This window comes from Atractosteus spatula, chromosome 2 (genome assembly GCF_055471065.1).
Source record: "Atractosteus spatula isolate fAtrSpa1 chromosome 2, fAtrSpa1.hap1, whole genome shotgun sequence".
Lineage (NCBI taxonomy): Eukaryota > Metazoa > Chordata > Actinopteri > Semionotiformes > Lepisosteidae > Atractosteus > Atractosteus spatula.
Genome location: NC_142707.1, coordinates 1314627 through 1335439, shown reverse-complemented (window position 1 = coordinate 1335439; position 20813 = coordinate 1314627). Strand labels below are relative to the sequence as shown.

The 20813-nt window shown below is 52.8% G+C and overlaps 2 protein-coding genes across 3 annotated transcripts; one reads left to right on the top strand and one right to left on the bottom strand.

The window, feature by feature from the left end:
• Window positions 1-613: 613 nt before the first annotated feature.
• LOC148838943 (E3 SUMO-protein ligase ZBED1) lies at window positions 614-7326 on the top strand. The gene is made up of 3 exons (XM_088908726.1): window positions 614-1064; window positions 3172-5233; window positions 6987-7326. Exons 1-2 carry the CDS (start codon window positions 915-917, stop codon window positions 4933-4935), a joined length of 1914 nt encoding a protein of 637 aa, XP_088764852.1. The 5' UTR covers window positions 614-914; the 3' UTR covers window positions 4936-5233; window positions 6987-7326.
• Window positions 6216-20614, bottom strand: renbp (renin binding protein). 2 transcript variants are annotated; one of them, XM_088908727.1, is made up of 11 exons: window positions 20561-20614; window positions 18555-18658; window positions 18107-18182; window positions 17429-17504; window positions 16668-16846; window positions 16257-16481; window positions 14640-14721; window positions 13640-13815; window positions 12217-12348; window positions 11120-11207; window positions 6216-9557 (listed from the first exon to the last, which is right to left on the bottom strand). In XM_088908727.1, exons 2-11 carry the CDS (start codon window positions 18650-18652, stop codon window positions 9478-9480), a joined length of 1212 nt encoding a protein of 403 aa, XP_088764853.1. In that variant the 5' UTR covers window positions 18653-18658; window positions 20561-20614; the 3' UTR covers window positions 6216-9477. The 2 variants fall into 2 exon arrangements, with proteins under 2 accessions (XP_088764853.1, XP_088764854.1); XM_088908728.1 differs by lacking the exon at window positions 6216-9557 and adding an exon at window positions 9961-10145.
• Window positions 20615-20813: the final 199 nt, after the last annotated feature.

Here is a 20813-nt window from a genome sequence, read left to right as displayed (position 1 = left end):
CCGGAACCGGAACCGGAACCGGAATGGGGAAGGAAGCCTGGCGCAGTCTGGGGGCGCAGGGGCGCAGCCGCAGGAGGGGCAGCTCGAGTGGGAGGGGGCTGGCTCAGCGCACGGGCACGCTCCGAGCGGCCAGGAGTGCGTGCCCACGCTGCTGACACCTTTCACACCCGCGTTATTTGAGTCAGCTCCGTGTTTAAAGTCCCCAACCTTATCTGCAACCCCCCCCCCCCCCCGACAGCTGCTCCCGGGGGAACCCCAGTCCACCAGGGGGTCAGGGGTCACTCCCCCAGGTGGAAACAACGCTGAACAATTTCGAAGTGGTCACCTGAGGGCCATTAATGGGTTAAATTGAGTCATCGGCAGATCATTTGGGTATAAAATGTGTTAGGGGACATCCAGGAGACTGGCCTTCAAGGACCAGGGTTGTCTGTGCGGAAAGGACACGTACAGGTGCCCCCCCTCTCAGACTGGACCGGGGCTCCGCAGGGCCGGCGAGTGACGCGCTCGGGGAGCTCGCTGCCGACGAAAGGGGGCGGAAATTACCGAAGGCGAGAGCCGAGCACAACAGCTGTTGACTTCCTGGTCGCGATTTGCATCCTAGCAGCCTAGCGGAGAGGGGTTTTGTATGTGGCTCCCGGCCGCAGACGTCGAAGCCGTGAAGGGGAGAGCGCAGACAGGTGTTGGGGCTTTTAAAACAGCTGACGAGCACACCCCCGATCCCGGCAGCGCAGCGGGGATTAGGAGCTGGGAGGCTCTGTGCCGGAGCGCTATGCACCATCCCTGCTGTCGCGTCTAATTGCATCCCGGCGACGGAGCTGGGGCGCTGAAGGGGCAGCAGTCGTCACCGGGCTGGGAAAGCGAGGCAGAAGGGGTACCATCCGATTTACTTCCGAGTGAAGGTCTCAGCCTCGTAGATGGCGTCACATTCGAGGGTGTCTATCCTGGATTACTTCAACATCGTCTTCGAGGGGGAAAATGGCAAAATCGAGTCCAACTGCAAGGCGTGCGGCACCAGGATCCAGGCGAAAAGAACAGTAACGTCCAACTTCGTGACCCATCTCAAGGTAAGGGCGGGAGGGGGGGGACGGCTGCGTGGCAGGGCTGCGCCCCGAGTGCTCGAAAGGGTTAAAAAATCCCGTGGAGATATCGACCACCTGAGGAGAAAAAAAAAGCATTTTCCGCGCAAGGAAGGCTGTCTCTCTCCCAGCCCCGAGGAGATGGCCGAACCACACAGCCAGCCCGCAGTTCAACAGATCACACCCGCTGTGAAATGTCCATTAGCAGGAATATTTCGGCAGTAAAGCGAGCGACTGGAACTTGAAAGCCGGCCGGGATCCATCCTGCTATCTGTGATGAATGAAATAACGGGCTCACCCCCTTTACCGCACGCACACTAGACGTGTAGGTGTGAAACAGTCATTTGTGTCCGCGAATCGGCCGTGATATGATTCCTACACAGCTATCAAGAACGAACAGTATCGCATTACTGATGTATGATTAGAAAGAACAGTGCGTCGAGGTTAAATTTGGATAAATAACAATTAGTCGTATTTGGAAAGGGATTCCATTTTTGAATAGTGCGTCTCTAAACTCAAAATGCTGAACGGGGCAGCGCGTTGTGCATCTGATTCATACTCAAAAGAACGGATTTCATGAGAAGCGCAATAGCTGTTCAGTTGGGCTTTGAACTGGCTGTTGCGATGAAGTTTTCTTCCTGCAATCTGCAGTGCGTGTTCGGTTATTTCTTCTTTTTTACATATTTGAAGAACAGGTTTGCCAGGACAGCCTTCCTGGGGGGGGGGGGAATAACGTGAATCGGGTTTTTTTTATTACTGCCAAAACATGTCATAGCGAGTGTATTTCTGTTCACCGAACACCAGCAGGAACGCGGTGAGGAAAGGCTGGGAAACAGCCCGGGCTGTGTCCGCTGCCGGCGAGAGCGCCTGAGAAACGCGTTACAGCGACAACGGGACGCAGACGGATGTGCGGATTGTAAGGACGGTGCAGAGAGAGACATACATATGGTTATATATTTAAAAAAGATCTGCGTATCCTCCATTGGCGCACGGACAGTGCGGGGCGGAGGTGTACTGGAGAGGTTCACCAGTTCGCTGGCCGCAGTCCTGGTCTCCACCGGAGGAGTTAAACCCGCCTTTCAGTCGTCTGGACTGAGACTGGAGCTGTGCGACTGCCCGGCTCCGACTGCTAAGCAATGGGAGTTGTTTTTTTTGAGCGGTGCTATCCGACCCGATCAGCCGTTTATCAGCGAGAATCGACTGACTAACAACGTTGTACGAAATAAAAAGACAGCTGTTCAGTTGCCTGGGATACCGGTCTTGGCTAAATAATTCACATTCAAATAACGACGCTGCCGCACGCAAAACTGGGTAGATCAGACGTTCCTTTTACACTGTGGTAATTATAAAAACAGAGGGCATTTCCATCTGACCGACGGTTGTTCACTGATATGAAAATGTTTGTTTGAATCAAAACGAATCATTTTCTTTCAGGCTACAGTACCAACTCACCACTCCCTGCTGACTGACCTTCTGTACAAAACCCCGCTTCTTTTCATACGCTGTGGCCGCAGATAATCAAACCTATTTTGAAACGGCAGAAGTAGATCAATTGTGTAAATGTTTTAAACACACTGCACATGCCATGAAAGGTATGTCTTGTTCTGGTGGCTCTTTGGAGGAAAGGGAATGTCTCGGCTCACCGGGAAGCGCTTCAGCACCAGGACAAGTATTTTCAGTCAGGCTGTCGCGTCTCCATTCACTGCACATTACGTGTTTGTTTCTCGAACAATGACCATGACCTCGGCAGCCTGTCCGGGGTCCGGCCCAGACGGCTCCGGTTCGGTTCTGAATTCGCCAGCCGCAGAGCGCACACTGTTTTGACCCGGTGCCTGGCAACTGGACCGACACGGCAGCGCACTTCGTGGATTCGGACAGTTTATTCCCGAGTGGGGAGGGGGGGGTCAGACCGTTTTGTCCCAAATCGTTAACGCGTCATCGAGGCTGACGCAGCACGACTGCAAACCCGTGTTCCGCTGTGATGCTTCAGTTCTCCAAAAAGTAGCTCAGGAGATGTTAGGGCGCTTGATTCCGCTGCCGCCGCCCGAAGAGTCCGGGCGTGAGCTAACTCGGGTCTGTTCTGCCCCCGTTCCAGCGCAAACACCAGGCCATGTACGACGAGTTCGTCAAGAAGAAGGACATCAAGCGGGAGGCCTACAGCTCGGGGGGCGTGCACCTGGCCCCCAGCGCCCGGGCGGAGCCGCCGGCCCGGCCCTCCCACTCCCACACCCACTCCCACTCCCACTCGCTCTCGCTCTCGCTCGGGACCGGCGGCGGCGGCGGCGGAGGAGGCGTGGCCAAGTTCGAGCGCGGCGACCCCCGGCAGGCGATCATCTCCGAAGCCATCGCCAAGATGATCATCCGGGACCTGCAGCCCGTGCGCATCGTGGAGAGCGAGGGCTTCCGGGAGCTGCTGCGCCTGCTGGAGCCGCGCTACACGCCGGAGTCGCGCAAGTACGTCCAGCAGCAGCTGCTCCCGGGGTACGCCTACCAGGTGCAGCTGGCCAGCAAGCAGGCGCTGCAGGCGGCCGAGTCCTGCAGCGTCACGCTGGACGTGTGGCGGAGCGGCCCGGCCAGCGGCTACCTGGGCGTCACCTGCCACTTCATCACCAGCGACTGGCAGATCAAGTCGGCTCTGCTGGCCTGCCTGCGCCTGTCCGGCCCGCGCACGGCCGAGCGCATCCTCTCGGAGTACGACGAGATCTCCCGCGCCCACGGCATCGCGGGGAAGGTCTTCCGGGTGGTGGCGGACGGCGGCTCGGACAGCAGGGCCTCCTTCCGCCTGCCCGGCTTCTGCCTGCAGAGCGGGGACGAGGAGGAGGAGGACGAGGACGAGGACGAGGAGGGCAGCGGGGACGAGGAAGGGGGCAGCGAGGGCCTGTGCCTGGGCCCGCGGCGGGTCGCGTGCTTCGCGCGCTCGCTGGCGCGCTGCGTGCGGGACGGCCTGCGGGCCTCGCCGCCGCTGGCGCTGGCGCTCACCAAGGCCGCCTGCTTCCTCAACTACGTGAGGGCCACCGTGGCCCCCGAGAAGCTGCAGCCGGCGCTGGGCCGGGCCCCGGCAGGCGAGCGCCGCTGGAACGCGCAGCTCAAGGCCGTGCGCCGGCTGCTGGAGGCGGCCGACTTCCTGGAGGACGTGGCGGGCCGGCGCGACCTGGCGCTCGGCGGCTTCGAGAAGGCCGTGCTGCGCGAGCTGGTGGAGCTGCTGGAGCCCTTCGAGGAGGCCACCGACATGGTGGAGGGCGACAAGCACGTGCCCGTCAGCCTGGCCCTGCCCTGCGTGCTGGGCCTGCGCAAGCACCTGGCCGAGAGCGCGCCGCGCCAGTGCACGGGCGTGCTGGGCAGCCTGGCGCAGGCCCTGGACCGCCGGCTGGCCGGCCTGCTGGAGGACCCCCTGCACGTGACAGCCACCACGCTGGACCCGCAGTTCAAGCTGTCGTGGAGCAGCAGCAGGGAGCAGCACCGGCAGGTGGTGCTGGAGGAGGTGTCCCGGCACGGCCCCAGCCCCCCCCCCAGCGAGGCGCCCCGGCCGCCCCCCTGCAAGCGCAGCAAGCTCTTCTCCTTCATGAGGCCGCGGCCCGCCGCCCCGGCCCGCAGCCTGGAGCAGGAGCTGGCCGCCTACCTGCACGAGGACCCCACCGACGAGGACCCCCTGCACTACTGGAGGAGGAAGGCCGCCGACTTCCCGCAGCTCGCCCAGGTGGCCCAGCGCGTCTTCACCGTGCCTGCCACCTCCACCCCCGTGGAGAGGATCTTCGGCACCGTGGGCAAGATCGTGCGGCCGGAGAGGTGCCAGCTGCTGCCCAAGAACCTGGAGACGCTCATCTACCTGAAGGCAAACTACAGGCTGCTGTGGACTTAAGGGCACATCAAGGCCTGTGTGTTCATGCTTTAATAGTTATATATATATATGAATACACACTTTTTTTTTCCGTTGAATTAGACTGTTGAAAACGCAACACTAGTGCATCGCCTCAAAGACTTGACTTTAATCCGTGCACTTCGTAATGAAATCAACCCAAACTCTGCCATGGCCACTATACATACTTTTGCATTCTTAATGCTAATAAATGTCCTGCCCTGCTGTACGGGATGGGGTTTGCTCACTGACTGCCATCTCGAGGGAAGGTTCTGGAAAGAAGAGGCGGCCACTGGGGCAGGTGGGTGAGATGCTGACCCGCCCACTGGTGTGTCGTGGACCCCTGGGAGTGGGCTTTTCACAGCAGGCAGGGCTGAGGGCCTGTGGGCACTCTGGGACGTGTGTTCGGGGCTGAGAGTAACGTACACCCAGGGGAAAACTGCACCCCTCTGAACCCCAACTCTCTGGGAGCCTGTGCTGGTACAGGGGTCACCTGGAACACGGCAGCTGAATTAACACACTGATAGAGGAGGAAAGAAATAATAATAAGGATCAGTTCCCTATTAAAGAACAGAAAATCTTAGAAAGATTACAAACGAGAGGAGGCCACTTGGCCCGTCACCCTTGTTTTTGTAGCTAAATCAGCAGAGGATCTTATCCACACAATGCCTAGGCAGCTTGTTCCAGACCTCTACAACTCTAAGTGGAAAGGACTGACTTGTTCTCTGCTTCAAATGCAATTTTCCAGTTTCCACTTGTTTCTAAGCTCTCCTTTGTTACAAAAAGGGCCTTTTCGCCTGCAGTGCGAGCGAAATTAAACCAGTGTGATTATTAAACCTGAAGCGTCAGCAGATCACGCTGGATTCTTCATGGGGGGGGGGTGTTTGCGTCTCCTCCCGCGGGGGAATAAAGAGGTGTCTTGCTCAGCAGCCTGGAGGGGAGCTCAGGTGCTGCTCACCTGTGCTTTCCTCTGCTGTGTGGCTTCAGTCAGCCCCTGCAGAGAAACCCTCAGCTTGTTGGCCACATCAAAGAAATACAAAAAGGCTTTTGATGTAAATAATTCAGGCACAGTCATCATCATCAACAACAACAACAACAACCTCTTAATGGCAAATTGGAGTCACTGAATAAATTAGGGTGAATACACTCACTCTGCTTTCTTACATTACTCAACACGGCGACCTCATAGGCCGAGCATAATCTTCATCACCATCAACAGAGGAGGAGTAAAATGGCACCATGCACACAGGGCTCAACACATTATAGTGGGGAGAGCAGAGGGTGAAGTGAACAGTTTATTAAAAACAGAACCCTTGAGAACAATACAGAAATGCAATCATGCCCACAACCCCAGTAGCGATTCCCTGCCTAGACACTGATGCTGAAATGAAAAACAGGAGAACACTGCATATAAAGTGCTTTGATTATTTTCACTGACTTTATCACTCAGATCATCTGTGACAAAAGACACTTGGTAAAACAGTGACAATATGGAATTATAATGTCCCAAAACATCACTAACCAGTCTTCACTGAAATGATCAGCTCACAGCATGATTACAGGTTTTTAATACTAGTTTTAGTCCCATCTCAAGTCCCGATTTATCCTCGATTTGTTTTATATTGTAAGATATTGTAAGTTTCCCTCAGTTTTCCCTTTTGATTTAGCTTTGAATATTTACATACAACAAAAGAGATTTTTAGTTTTCATGTATAGCCTCTATATTCAAGTAAATCGCATTCCATATTAATATGGAATATTTAAATGACTTGCTCAAGACTCAAGATGTGTATAAGACTCCAGTGTCAGTGGTGTGGGCAAAGAATAGCATTTATTTTTCTAGTCATACTGTCCAGAACTTCAAAACAACACGAATCCAGAAGGTTACAGATGGGGAAGGCAAACACTCTTGATCAAAGATCAAAGATACAGTGTCTGTACTTCACTTAATACTCCAGCTCCAGTAACACAGAAAATCATTCATTATTGGGCATTTATTTGTGTGGGTGTGACCCAAACCAACTTACATTTTGTCATTTGTTCTGTTTACACAGCTGGGTATTTTACTGGGTCATTCTGAGGGTAGTCCAGGGATCTGAACTCACAGCACTGCTCCAGCCTGCTGCCTGCTGCACAAATGCGGGTTACATATGCAGGCTACAGCCTTCTGAGAGCCACGTGAACAGGAGTCCCACAGCTGCTGCACAGCAACGCAATGCTTTCTGCAGGGCCTGAGACCAGGGGACACCCAGAATGTGAGGACTTCACTCTCTGTAAAGATGCTTTACTCATTGAGACTGACGTCGGACCAAGAGAGAATCTGCTTGGAAGAACATCCTCAATAAACAGTGAAAATCAGACATTTCTCACTGAAATAAAGAGCCAAACACTAAACGGCTGTTGTTGTGACTTTTTCCTACAAAAAGGTTGTTTTTTTAGTCTCTCCAGTCCCACTCTGTTAGACCCGACTCAGCTACATAGCACCTTTAAATGCTGAAATGCACAATTACCTCTGAGGGTTTTGTCTGAAGGCATGCACAAGCCGACTTGGGCAGAAATGACCAAGGTGCATTTCACAATAGATTGAGTTCTCTTACCATATAATTCAGGCTCATGCTCCAGGAGATAATGAACATCAACAGCAGCTATAATGGTGCATTATCTGCAGTCAGCACAGACAGCTCATTCTGTACACACCTCACCTGGCCACCAATCCAGGTCTCCTTACTCTGGTCTTATCAAAAATCAAATGCACGGTCCGCTTACAGTAAAAAAAATCGGTGTATGGACTGAGGTGTATGTGCTCGTGGTTCTCAAAAGTACAAATGATAGAGATACAAACATCTGTCCACAGGAACAGCATACAAACTGGTTCCCATAAGAACCAATAGAAGTTTCTCAAATTGCTCTGAAAAGAAGGAAGCAGCAGCCTCATGGGAGCATGGCTCAGGGTGACTGTGTACAGTGTGTCACCCAGTGTGGTCAAGTTTATATTAGTTTGCTCTGTGATTTCACGGGTTGTTGTTTTTAGTGTTAAGAGAATGTATGATAAAAGGAAAGTTACAAGGATGTGTTAAATCCTAATCAGAAGGTCAACAGCCTTTGAAATGAAAGGGGAACAGTAAAAAGTCATGAAAGTGAGTGTAGCAGTGTGAGGAGTGAGGATGCAGGCAGTGTGAGGAGTGAGGATGCAGGCAGTGTGAGGGGTGAGGATGGAGTCAGTGTGAGGGGTGAGGATGGAGTCAGTGTGAGGAGTGAGGATGGAGTGTAGCAGTGTGAGGAGTGAGGATGGAGTCAGTGTGAGGAGTGAGGATGGAGTGTAGCAGTGTGAGGAGTGAGGATGCAGGCAGTGTGAGGGGTGAGGATGGAGTGTAGCAGTGTGAGGGGTGAGGATGGAGTGTAGCAGCGTGAGGGGTGAGGATGGAGTCAGTGTGAGGAGTGAGGATGGAGTCAGTGTGAGGAGTGAGGATGGAGTGTAGCAGTGTGAGGAGTGAGGATGGAGTCAGTGTGAGGAGTGAGGATGGAGTGTAGCAGTGTGAGGAGTGAGGATGGAGTCAGTGTGAGGGGTGAGGATGGAGTGTAGCAGTGTGAGGAGTGAGGATGGAGTCAGTGTGAGGGGTGAGGATGGAGTGTAGCAGTGTGAGGAGTGAGGATGGAGTGTAGCAGTGTGAGGAGTGAGGATGGAGTGTAGCAGTGTGAGGAGTGAGGATGGAGTCAGTGTGAGGAGTGAGGATGGAGTCAGTGTGAGGAGTGAGGATGCAGGCAGTGTGAGGAGTGAGGATGGAGTGTAGCAGTGTGAGGAGTGAGGATGGAGTGTAGCAGTGTGAGGAGTGAGGATGGAGTGTAGCAGTGTGAGGATGGAGTCAGTGTGAGGAGTGAGGAGGATGAAGCCAACAGGTTTCCTGGTTCAGGAACATGCAGGACAGGGAGTGTTGAGGTGGCACTGAGCTGGATGACAGCAGGTGTTCAGGGGGGTGTTAAGTAATCGAAATGTTCAGTTCCAGGGCAGGGGGACTGCAGCTGCCCCGCTGGAGTTCAGGGACAGAAGAAAGCCAGGGTTCCAGTTCAGGTACTGTATATATTACAGTAAGATGTGTGTTCCAGCCTAAACCTACGGGCTCTCAACACGAGATAGGATTAATCTTTCAAATGATATTGATCAGCAAAAACCAGCCCAGCAGGTTCAGGGCTGTGAAATCAAATATGACTGAGTGGTTTTAATAATGCACAAGAACTTCAGTTCAAGGTCCCTGTTTCATGCCCATCAAATACAACTGGATGGCTGCCCACATGTTGGAATGATTCCAAAAGCCCAGCTGAGGCTATTATATGACAGACATGATGTTGCCAGAGGATGCTTCGACAACAACAAAGTTCATCTGGGTAAGTGAAATTAATCAGAGACCCTCCCCCAGCCCGTAACGCACAGATATAGTGCTCTTCTAATACCTCTGCAAGCTTGTGTCACCCTGGAAGGAGACCTGAAGCAGGAAGCATCCTCCGGTTCCATGTCCATGACTTCTGCTGCTGAGGCCTGCTCTTTCCTCACGGAGCCTGGGATTTTCCTAACAGGCCATCCAGGAGTTGCTCGCACATGTAGAGGCAGCGTGGCACGTGGAAGCACCCTGCAAGAGCGTGACGTCTTTAGTTCCTCAGGGAGCTCTTATTTCACCTCCACAGAAAGGAAAAGCTCTTGACACCTCGCAAGCTTTTGTACAAAGTGGTTGAAAATGGAAAATGAAATGCAGTGGAGAGTGAACTGCAACACTCATTAAAATCTCAGCCTGGAGAATTGTGAAAAAGTGCAGGACGGTTTGAAATACAAAACTGATACATTGAGATGAGAACCCTTCACCCTAAAACAGCCAAATTTTCCATTTCATATATTCGTTATTCTGCACGCCCAGTAAACATCCAGCTTTCTGCCTGAACATCTGCTTCAGACTCTGCATGAAGCACAACTTCGTGGAAGTGCATTTAGAACTGAGAACAGCAGGCACTTCTGCACACAGAGTGGGCTGTGGGAGTGTGCAACAAGCTCTATAGCTTCTTTCAGGAAACAGCTGGATGAGATCCTTGGATCAATAAGGTAATAACTAACCAACAGGCTGGACGGGCTAATTGGTCTCCTCTCATATGTAACTATTCTTATCTTCTTAAGTTCAGCTTCTCCCAGATATGATTCTTCTCTCTCCTGTTCAGCACTTCATTCTCTGTCACATGCACAAAATATCCATTACAAGGGCTGTACAAACAGTAGGATGATAATATTTGAATTATACAATATATCCAGATAATGGGGTTTTGGCACAGTGGTGGAAAGTAGATTTGCTGCCTCACAGCGTTGGGGCCCCAGGGTTCAATTACAGCGGTGCTATCTGTGTGGAGTTTGCATGTTCTACTCGTGTTCACATGGGTTTCTTCCAGCTGCTCCAGTTACCCCCACAGTCCAAACACATGCTGGTAGCTAAATTGGCCCTGGTGTGAGTCAGTGTGTGTCTGCGTCTGTCTGCCCTGTGTGTGTCCTGTGATGGACTGGTGTCCTGTCCAGGGTGTATGAGTGTGTGTGTCCTGTGACGGACTGGTGTCCTGTCCAGGGTGTGTGAGTGTGTGTGTCCTGTGACAGACTGGTGTCCTGTCCAGGGTGTGTGAGTGTGTGTGTCCTGTGACAGACTGGTTTCCTGTCCAGGGTGTGTGAGTGTGTGTCCTGTGACGGACTGGTGTCCTGTACAGGGTGTGTGAGTGTGTGTCCTGTGATGGATTGGTGTCCTGTCCAGGGTGTGTGAGTGTGTGTGTGTCCTGTGATGGATTGGTGTCCTGTCCAGGGTGTGTGAGTGTGTGTGTGTCCTGTGATGGATTGGTGTCCTGTCCAGGGTGTGTGAGTGTGTGTGTGTCCTGTGATGGACTGGTGTCCTGTCCAGGGTGTGTGAGTGTGTGTGTGTCCTGTGATGGACTGGTGTCCTGTCCAGGGTGTGTGAGTGTGTGTGTGTCCTGTGATGGACTGGTGTCCTGTCCAGGGTGTGTGAGTGTGTGTGTGTCCTGTGATGGACTGGTGTCCTGTCCAGGGTGTACCCTGCCTTGCACCTGTTGCTTGCTGGACAGGCTCCAGCTCCCCTGCGCCCCTGCACTGGATGAAGAGGTTAGAGGATGGACGGGTTCAGTTAGTGCATTCTGCAGAAAAGCTGACCTTTGAAAGGCCCTCCCTTGAGATCCAGAGCCAGCGAGCCCTGCTGGGTCAGATAGCCGAACCACTCGCCGTGCTCCGCGTCTGGAAACTGCAGCACAGCGGGGAAGGCGGAAGCAGAGTTAGACACACGCAGTTCCAAAGACTGGCAAGAAGGACAAGGAAACACTCAAGAGGAACGGACAACGCCATTTACAAATAAAAAAGGGCAGGAAAACGAAAATAGGGAAAGAACTCTGTCAACGTATCGGGGGGTAACAGTCACCGGAGAAAACGGGATTCGATTTGTTTTACACAAGCCACCATCCTGTTCCTGTTTGCTCCAGAAATAAGTTCACAGTCTTGGAGAGACTTCTGTTGGAAGAATTTGACCCGTTTTTTTATCGGCCCTAAAATTCAAGCCAAACTAAAAGGCAGCAGTCCCCAATGTTGGAGACTCTGTGGAGAGCAAGTTCACACATATTCTGGTGCCCCAGAGTACACCAATACTGGAAATCCATACACATAGCTCTGAATGATTTAGTCAATCTGAATATACCATTTGAATTTTCTGTTATATACTCGGCCAATTTCGACTTTGATGATTTTGAAGTAAAGGATAGATGTATATTAGGGATTCTTCTAGCAGTTAGTAAAAAAGTTATTACAGGAAAATGGCTTATAAAAGAACCTCCAACACATGAACAATGGGTTAATGTTTTCAATGAGATCTATATAATTGAAAAAAAACTTTTTCTCTCAGATTGCAGGCAGAGAGGTTTAGCAAATACTGGGAAAGATTTGGTTAAATGCATCACCCTACAGGAACCTGATTTTAGTTTAAGAGAAAATATGCAGTGATATCTGTGTGGACTTTTTTGTTGTTTGTTGTGTTTCTGATCAAACAATTGTATTTTTTAATAGTTCTCCATACCTGCTGGCAGAGTGTAAATAGTTCATTTTATATATACACAACGGAACAAAACCGTAAGATGAAGGCAAGTGTTGATTCTGCTGTTTTGGTTATGCTCTGTTTGTAAATCCTTTCATCGCTAAATAAAAAAGAAATAAGCAGCAGCAGGCGGGGGGGGGGGGGGGGGGGGGATGGCCGACAGACTCACGTGGCTGAAGGTGTAGTCGTACACCTGGGAGAACCTGTCCAGCAGAGCGGGGTCCCTGGTCTGGCAGTATGCCATGAGGAAGGCGATCAGAGCCTCACAGTGTGGCCACCACAGCTTCATGCTCCACTCCAGCTGTGGGACAGCGCAGGGGTCACTGAGGACGCCCGCCCCAGCCGCGGGACAGCGCGGGGGTCACTGGGGACGCCCGTCCCACCCGCGGGACAGCGCGGGAGTCACTGAGGACGCCCGCCCCAGCCGCGGGACAGCGCGGGGGTCACTGAGGACGCCCGCCCCAGCCGCGGGACAGCGCGGGGGTCACTGAGGACGCCCGCCCCAGCCGCGGGACAGCGCGGGGGTCACTGGGGACGCCCGCCCCACCCGCGGGACAGCGCGGGGGTCACTGGGGACGCCCGCCCCAGCCGCGGGACAGCGCGGGGGTCACTGGGGACGCCCGTCCCACCCGCGGGACAGTGCGGGGGTCACTGGGGACGCCCGCCCCAGCCGCAGGACAGCGCGGGGGTCACTGAGGACGCCCGCCCCAGCCGCGGGACAGCGCAGGGGTCACTGAGGACGCCCGCCCCAGCCGCGGGACAGCGCAGGGGTCACTGGGGACACCCGTCCCAGCCGCGGGACAGCGCAGGGGTCACTGGGGACACCCGCCCCAGCCGCGGGACAGCGCAGGGGTCACGGCCGGCCCCGGAGTGGACGCCCACTCCAGCCCCTGCAGAGCCCACGCAGGACCAAATCTCGCGCAGTGATCTACACTCGCCAAAACACACTCCTGGCCTCCACGACTTTCCTCCAGGAGCAGGAAGTCTACCGGTACCAATTCGAAGGTGCTGTTGAGACAATACTGGTTAAGGGTGCTTTTGATGAACAAGTGGGTTTCTTTTGTTTAACACACCTAACTGGTGATTATCCCTTAATCCCATAATTGCATATATGTCCGACAGAATACACTAAGTTCAGACTTCAAAACACAGACAAGACCCAAAGCAGCCAACGTAAAAGCCAGGCAAAGATTTTCATTTTGCTAGCGTGCACCACAATCCAGCTCAAATAACACACAAACCGTGGAACTGCATCTAAAACCAAGAACAGGAGGCACGTCCTTACCCAAAGGGTGGTGGGAGTGTGGAACAAGCTTCCCACCCAAGTTGTTGAGCCCGATATCCTGGCTTCTTTCAAGAAAGAGCTGGATCAGATCCCTGGATCAATTAACTACTATCAAACGGGCCGGACAGAGGGAATGGCCTCCTCTTGTCTGTAACGTTTCCAATGTGGAGACAGCAGCACGTGATTCAAGCTTTGTGGCACTCACTCTGGGCTCAGTGTGTTCCACCCCTGTCTACAGTGTAAATGTGCTACACCTGCGTGCCTGGCGCTGGCGCAGTGCAGGCACCCCTCTGTCTCTGGGACGTACCTGCGTGGGGCAGCAGCCATCAACATCCTGGAAATACAACAGGCCCCCGTGCTGCTGGTCCCAGCCTGTCTGGAATGGAAGCAGCATGAACTTCTCCACCGCCGTCTTCTTCAGCTCCTCGTCCCCCTGGCGGACCGCGTGCTGCAGCAGGAACCAGCCGGCCTCCAGAGCATGGCCTGCAGAGCCAGACTCACGTCAGGGACCAGAGCACAGCCGGCCTCCAGAGCACAGCCTGCCTCCAGAGCAAGGCCTGCCTCCAGAGCACAGCCTGCCTCCAGAGCACAGCCTTCCTCCAGAGCACAGCCTGCCTCCAGAGCACAGCCTGCCTCCAGAGCACAGCCGGCCTCCAGAGCACAGCCTGCCTCCAGAGCAAGGCCTGCCTCCAGAGCACAGCCTGCCTCCAGAGCAAGGCCTGCCTCCAGAGCAAGGCCTGCCTCCAGAGCACAGCCTTCCTCCAGAGCAAGGCCTGCCTCCAGAGCAAGGCCTGCACAGCCGGCCTCCAGAGCACAGCCTGCCTCCAGAGCGAGGCCTGCCACCAGAGCAAGGCCTGCAGTTCTGGGCTCTGGGCTCTGGGCTCTGGGCTCTGGGCCCACACAGAGCATGAGAGATGTGAATGCTGGGGGCTGGCTGGCTAGAGCTCATTCAGAAACACCCCCTTTGCTCATCTGAAGATGTGAATGGAAGAAAGCAAAAGGTTTGCTTTCCGTTTTCTTCCCTCATCGCCGAATTTTAGAGTTGCAAACAGGCGTTAAAAGCCGAATGAAAAACAAGAACTGTGTCTTTCAGGCCGAGAGAGAAGCAGAGAACAACTGCCCGCGCTCACTCCAGCAGCCACCCGAGAGGAAGAGCCTGGCCTGCGCCCGGTGGTTGAAAATAATCCCAGGCAGAGTTGGGGGTGGGGAGGATGTAACCGGTCACGTTCCGGCAGCCTGAGACGGAGACACGCCAGCGCCCGGCGGAGCCTGGAGAGAGGGACCTGCCGCCCTCACAGCCTCCTCACCTGGGTTCTGGTGTCGCCCCTGGCAACCGGGCAGCTCCTCCCCTTCCTCCGACACATGTTCCAAGATGGCCGCCCCGTCTCTCTGCAGAAACGAGAATATACTCATCTGCTCCCGGCGATGTCCATCAGAACAAAACTACCGGTTTTCCTGGTATAGTGAACGAGACACTGAAATTGCCTGCTGTCCCTGAAAGAAGTTTCTGTTATTGCTGCCCGCTATTTTGATGGCAGTGTGTTCAACTTATCTTATCAGAAATATACCTACATCTCTTTGGAGGCATCCCTGCGGGTTGCTAACAATTCCCAGCACGCACACACAAGCCCGCCTCCTGAAACAACGCCAAGTAATTTATTTCAATTAGAACAGGCAGCTAACAGAGAGCTGGGCCAGTAATTGGTATTGAAATGAATTACTTGGCAGAGCAGTAGAATGGTAATTGGATACATTCCCCTCCCCCAGTCATCTCCTCCGAGCTGCAGCTCCCCACTGCTAACAGGCCCACACCAACACAGCAGGCAATTTCACACCCCAAGTCATCAGTTCAATAAGCACTCGCACACGTGCACACACCTGCGCATACACACTCACATACACACACACCTGCGCATACACACAGACACGCGCAAACACACACATACACACACACCTGCACATACACACTCACATACACACACACACACCTGCGCATACACACTCACATACACACACACGCATACACACACAAGCATGCACATATATAAACACATACACACACATGCGCATATACACACCCGTGCACACATATACACACAGACACACTCGAACACACAAGCCCATACACACAAACTCATCGTACAGTATGGAAGAAATAAAAAGGGCAGATATAAAAGCTTCATTAATTATCCAACACCGTTATGAGATTGCTCCTCTGTCTGGAAGTGGTGATAGTAACATTGGTAAGAGTGTTTTCTTGGAAGCTGAGCCTGCCCCTCGCCTACCTGAGCCCTGGGTAAGAGCTGGCCTCTCCCCATGCTGAGGCCTGTGCCCGATCTGTTCTCCTTTATCTCCTCGTCAGCATCTCCTCCATCTCTCATCTCCGTGCAGCTGCTTGCAGCTCGGAGGCCCCCATCTATAATCAGGCTTCCACCTTTTAAACCTCAAGTCTCGGCTATAAGGATTTCTGCTGTGCTTTATTAATTTGTAACAAGGCTCTTAGCAACACTGATTTTAATTTCCTAGCAAGATGTTTGACAAAATACTCCTGGTCTCAAAGAGCTCTTTACATTTTTATACAACGGGAGCAATAGAATAATGCAAAAAAACGATTGTAGAAAGATTAATCATGTGATCATGTAAATATAATATTTTGAGTTTCATAAATCTTTGGAACAATGAGGGCAAAGCAATCGCTATTGAGTAATGTGGAATGCATCGAGGGGAAAAATAGCTTCCTTACATCATCTGCAGTGCCTGTGATGATGATGTGGCTTAACAACACTAATTATATAAATTCACAAGCAGGCAGAGAGGAGAGAATTAAATGCTTGATCCTGGCATCTCTGTCTTCACAAGTTAAGCAGTTGCATCTACACAGCGATGTGGTAGTGAGGTAGGTGTGAAAGGGCCTCACAGCTCACCTGGATGTGCTGTAGGGTCCTCTGCACACACCAGCGCCCCAGTTCACTGTACTTCTCTGCCAGGCCAGCTCGGCCCTCCGTCAGCTGCTCCACCAGGCACAGGAGCATCATGGGGACAGCCATGCTGTTGACGGGGATGTCCCCAGGCATCTCGGGACGGCCCAGGCCAGAGGGGTCCACTCGGGCCCAGTGGACTATCAGATCCATCACACGCTCAGCCTCCACCTGCCAATGAACGAGAGGAGTGCCTGCCCGTCAGCACCAGAGCTGAATCTTCCCGACTCCCTGTCAGGACACCAGCGCTGAGAGGAGGTCGAGCAATCAGACCGTCACTAACGAGCTGGGCCCAGGCCACCGCAGGCAGGAGTGGGATTAATCAGCCGGGGCTCTCTCAGGGTAGAGCTGCCCCACCTGGTGCCTCTGTTCCCCAGTGACCCTGGCCAGCTCGTCCATGGCCAGGACGTAGAAGCACTCGCTGAAGATGGTCCTCTGCACTTTCACTGCTCGGCCGTCCCGGGTCAGGCAGAAGGCGCACTTCTGTGAGCCACCCAGAGGGGGCGCCCACGCGTGGGACTGCAAGAACTCCCCACCTACCACAAGAAGACAAAGACGTGAGGAGTGGTTTCAACAACAAAACATTTCCTTACGCAAGTCAAACAATGTCTTCACGGACAAATTCATACTTATTTCAAAATGCTTTTAAGATGATACCTATAACTAATGGGATTTCTTAACAAACACACAAACTATAGGCACCGCACCACAGTGATAAACACACAGGATATAGTTTATTTATAAACATAAAAAGTTACAAATGAGCGAAGGGCATGTTAGCTTCAACAAAATGGCTGTGTATCTTGTTCCACAACCTGGGAGACTCCAACAACCATTCGTGTAAAAAAGTATCTTCTGTTCTGAGTTCGAAATGTGCTTTCACATAGCTCCTCTCCCACTCCTGGGTCCCGATCCCACAGTGGATAAAGTGTTGCCCACATGGCTCTGTGCCGAAGTCCACATCCTCCCAGGTTGCGCCACCTTCAGGAGGCCTGAGGGTCAGCAGCTAGACTGACTGTAGGATGCGTCCAGCCCCCTCACGCAGTGAACTAAGACGAGGACGAATCTGCTGTGACGCTGGTCTGAGCCCTATTCCCTTTCCTAACCACGCGGCTCACCTGCCACAGCGGCCTCCAGGATCTCCGGCCTGCGAAACCGCTCCACCGTCCTGTACAGCCGGCAGTACATCCACACCTGCAGGGGCCGGAAAGGCAATGTGAGGCTCACGGGCTCGGGAGACGCTCGGGAGATGCTTGGCAAGCGCATGGCAGGTGCTCGGGGAGACGCTCGGGGAGACGCTCGGGGAGACGCTCAGGGAGGAGCTGGGGAGACGCTCGGGGAGACGCTCGGGGAGACGCTCGGGGAGGAGCTGGGGAGACGCTCGGGGAGACGCTCGGGGAGACGCTCGGGGAGGAGCTGGGGAGACGCTCGGGGAGACGCTCGGGGAGACGCTCGGGGAGGAGCTGGGGAGACGCTCGGGGAGACGCTCGGGGAGGAGCTCGGGGAGGAGGTGTGTCTTGAGGGGAGAGTCTCCCGGCACTCGGGAGGCGCTGGCAGTCTGGGGGGTTTTCTGGACTCTTGCACACCTGTGCTTACTTCTTGTTTCAGCTCTCGATCTCTTACTGCCCCCATCTCACTCCTGCTCAGCCCGCTTTTCTGTTTTGGCCGAACTCTGTGTCTCCCTGCTTTTTCCTCATCTCTGTTTTCCTATTTCTTGTCTTTCTCTCCTTGAAAGATCTCCGAGCTCAGCAGGCCGTGGGGACTGCAGCAGCAGGACAGGGACCAGCCGCATTTACCTGTCTTCCCTGGAGCCACACGTACTTCAGCTCATCGTACACCTGCCCCTCTCTTCCCAGGCAGGTGAAGAATCCCCTGGAGGAAACAGCACACAGGTCGTCTCAATGAGAGGGACGGGAGGGCAGTGCATTCCTGTTTTTCACAGCAACAAGTCATTCCCAGTTTCCGAGTTTGCTTTCAATCAATCCCGGGAGCAACTCCCATTCTTTTCACTGCATGGGCTTTCCTGGAAATGAGCACATGAATCACAGATGGGAATTGTAACAAGAATGGAAACTGATTAAACGGGAACGGGAGATTGATTTTAACCAGCAGCCTGGACTGACAAGCAGGAAAGAACCGCCCAGTGCGCTGCCTTCATCGCAGACACCTCCCAGCCTCCCCAGACCAGGACGTCCAGCTCGGTCCCTGGAGGGCCCGGCGCCCCGAGCAGCCGGTATACAGTACCCGTATTCCTTATCGTGGGAATGCTTCAGCCAGAATTCCACCACCCGGTCGAGCTCCGCGGCAATCTGGTCCCGAAAGCGCTCCAGCTTTCCCAGCATGGTGTTCTGCCAGAGAGGCACAGCCACGGTCCCAGAACGGATGGACAGGGGGAAGACGATGGAGAAGGTTAGGTAGGGAATCTGCGAGGGAGACGACAGCACCTCAACCAAGAAGCTATGCCAGCCTCAGTTCGTTTCGCCCCCTCCGTCTCTCTAACAGACGGATTGCGGCCGAGTCTCCGAGTCTGTGGGTCTTTCGTCTTACGATGCCTCCGAGTCTTTCGTGCATATAGGGATAAAGGGACAGCGTGTTCTAGTACAAGAGGCCCAACACGTCTCTGCTGTACCAAACAGGCAGAAAATGCTGAAGATCTCCGTACTGTGAATCTGTGATCTGCTGTAGACTGAAGGGGTGGATGAGCCCAGTGGCTGTCTCTCATTTCCAACTCTTCTAGTGTTCCCAGATCAAATGAAACACTGTTTGCTACGGAAGCACATTGCTGCCACCAAGCAAAAAACATTCGCCCCCTTATCTCGTAATTACGAGATAGCAATGCTGACGTCAGTGTATGAACATCCGTTATGTTGTGCACTGAACGCATGGAGGAGCTACCGCGAGCTTGGCTGGCACTTTCGGTTTAATGGTCGTGTCAGTGTCCAGCGCTGCAGGATTTGCACAGATCTACTTCTGACTGGGGTTCAGCCATAATGAACTCTTCAGCCATTTTTAGCAAATGTGAACAGAGTCATTACAAGCACGAGGACCAGTTTAGAGATCAAAGCCATGATGGGTCCGTTATGAACAGTCATACGTGCGATCACTTCCACCGCTTAAAACTGTAAGTGCGTACATAGCGATATGGGTATTAAAGGAACAGCTTAAAGGTTTATTCCAGGCTGAAAAGAGAAGAAACACAACGTTTTGTTTGTGTGGGTTTGGTTGGTTTTGTCTCTTTTCAGCAGGAATAAACCTTTAACTTGTTCCTCTGCAGCCTGCGCACGCTGACGCAGCTGCCCACTTGAGATGGGTATTATATGACAACTGTGCTATCGCATGGTCACATAAAGTACGCGAGAATTACTATCTCATAATTACGAGACACTTCCTCATCCCGTAATGATAACTTTCTCGTAAAGACGAGATAAGGGCGAGGATTTTTTTTCCCTTGGTGGCAGCCATGCGCTTCCGTAGTCTGCCGATGCCTTTCAGGGAACTTCTTAAGCGTGTTCAGACAGTAATACGTGTTTTCATCACATTTCCACTCGCAGAAAGGGCGCACGCTGACTACTGCGCCGGCGAGTTCACTCTGCGGCAGTACTGCAAAAGGACAGCAGAGGGCAGTGATCCACACAGCCGCGGATCCCTTGTCAAAGATCCTGTATCTTCAGCCAAAACCCGTCTGCTATTTCCTGAATGACATTAAAACTTAGTCTTCATCTGTTTATCTAGTACTGCCACAACAGGCACTACTGCTCTTTTGCAATGCACAAGTGCATCTAACTTGTTAAGCAGTGTGGAATTTAAGGATGATTTTACTGTTCTCACGTCAGGAAATAGCCATTACTATTATTATATTACTACCGCGCACGAATCTTCAATATAATTATAATAATTATATTGAATAATGATATAATTATTACTATTACTGTACTTCAAATATCATCATTTGAATTAGCTGTCAAACGGATTATCATGACCAGTATATTTGAGCTCATAATTTAAAAAACTGAACTCACTCCGAAATGCAGGGTTGGAGTGTTTTCTACCGAAAGTTTACGAAGGGGAATGCAAGCTCAGCAACTATTATAACACCCCATGAACAATAAAACTATACCGGGAATGGATTTTCTTTATAATCGTTAGCAACCCTAGTAAAAAAAACAACAACAAAACAGCACTGAAGGTACTATTTCTTTGCATACTGTCGTTAAAGGAACAGCATAGTTAATAACATTCAATTTACAAACCTGTCTTGTTATTTGTGTCTAGCTGAAGCAGTTCAGACTTGATCCAGACTTGATTCAGATCATGTGATCCGATCCGGTCATAAGACTCCCCTCCGTCACGTGTGGAGGTTGCTGAGAGCGGCGGCACGTGGAGGAGACTATAGTACCTTCCTGCGCTGCCCGCGAGTTCAGGGGGAGAAGTGGTGCTTACAGCCTAGAGAAGTGTTATCAGGGATGAGGCTGTGGAAAAGCCCCTTTTAATCATTTCAGACGT

Bases quoted from the DNA above. Each gene is read 5' to 3' on its own strand.
- LOC148838943 (XM_088908726.1), top strand. From the start codon at position 915: ATGGCGTCACATTCGAGGGTGTCTATCCTGGATTACTTCAACATCGTC. The intron at 1,065-3,171 runs GTAAGGGCGGGA...CCCCCGTTCCAG, and splicing joins ACTTCGTGACCCATCTCAAG to CGCAAACACCAGGCCATGTA.
- renbp (XM_088908727.1), bottom strand. From the start codon at position 18,652: ATGCTGGGAAAGCTGGAGCGCTTTCGGGACCAGATTGCCGCGGAGCTC. The intron at 16,482-16,667 runs GTGGGGCAGCTC...GTTCATTGGCAG, and splicing joins CTGGGGAACAGAGGCACCAG to GTGGAGGCTGAGCGTGTGAT. The intron at 9,558-11,119 runs GTCAGCTTTTCT...ACGCTCTTGCAG, and splicing joins CAAGGGAGGGCCTTTCAAAG to GGTGCTTCCACGTGCCACGC.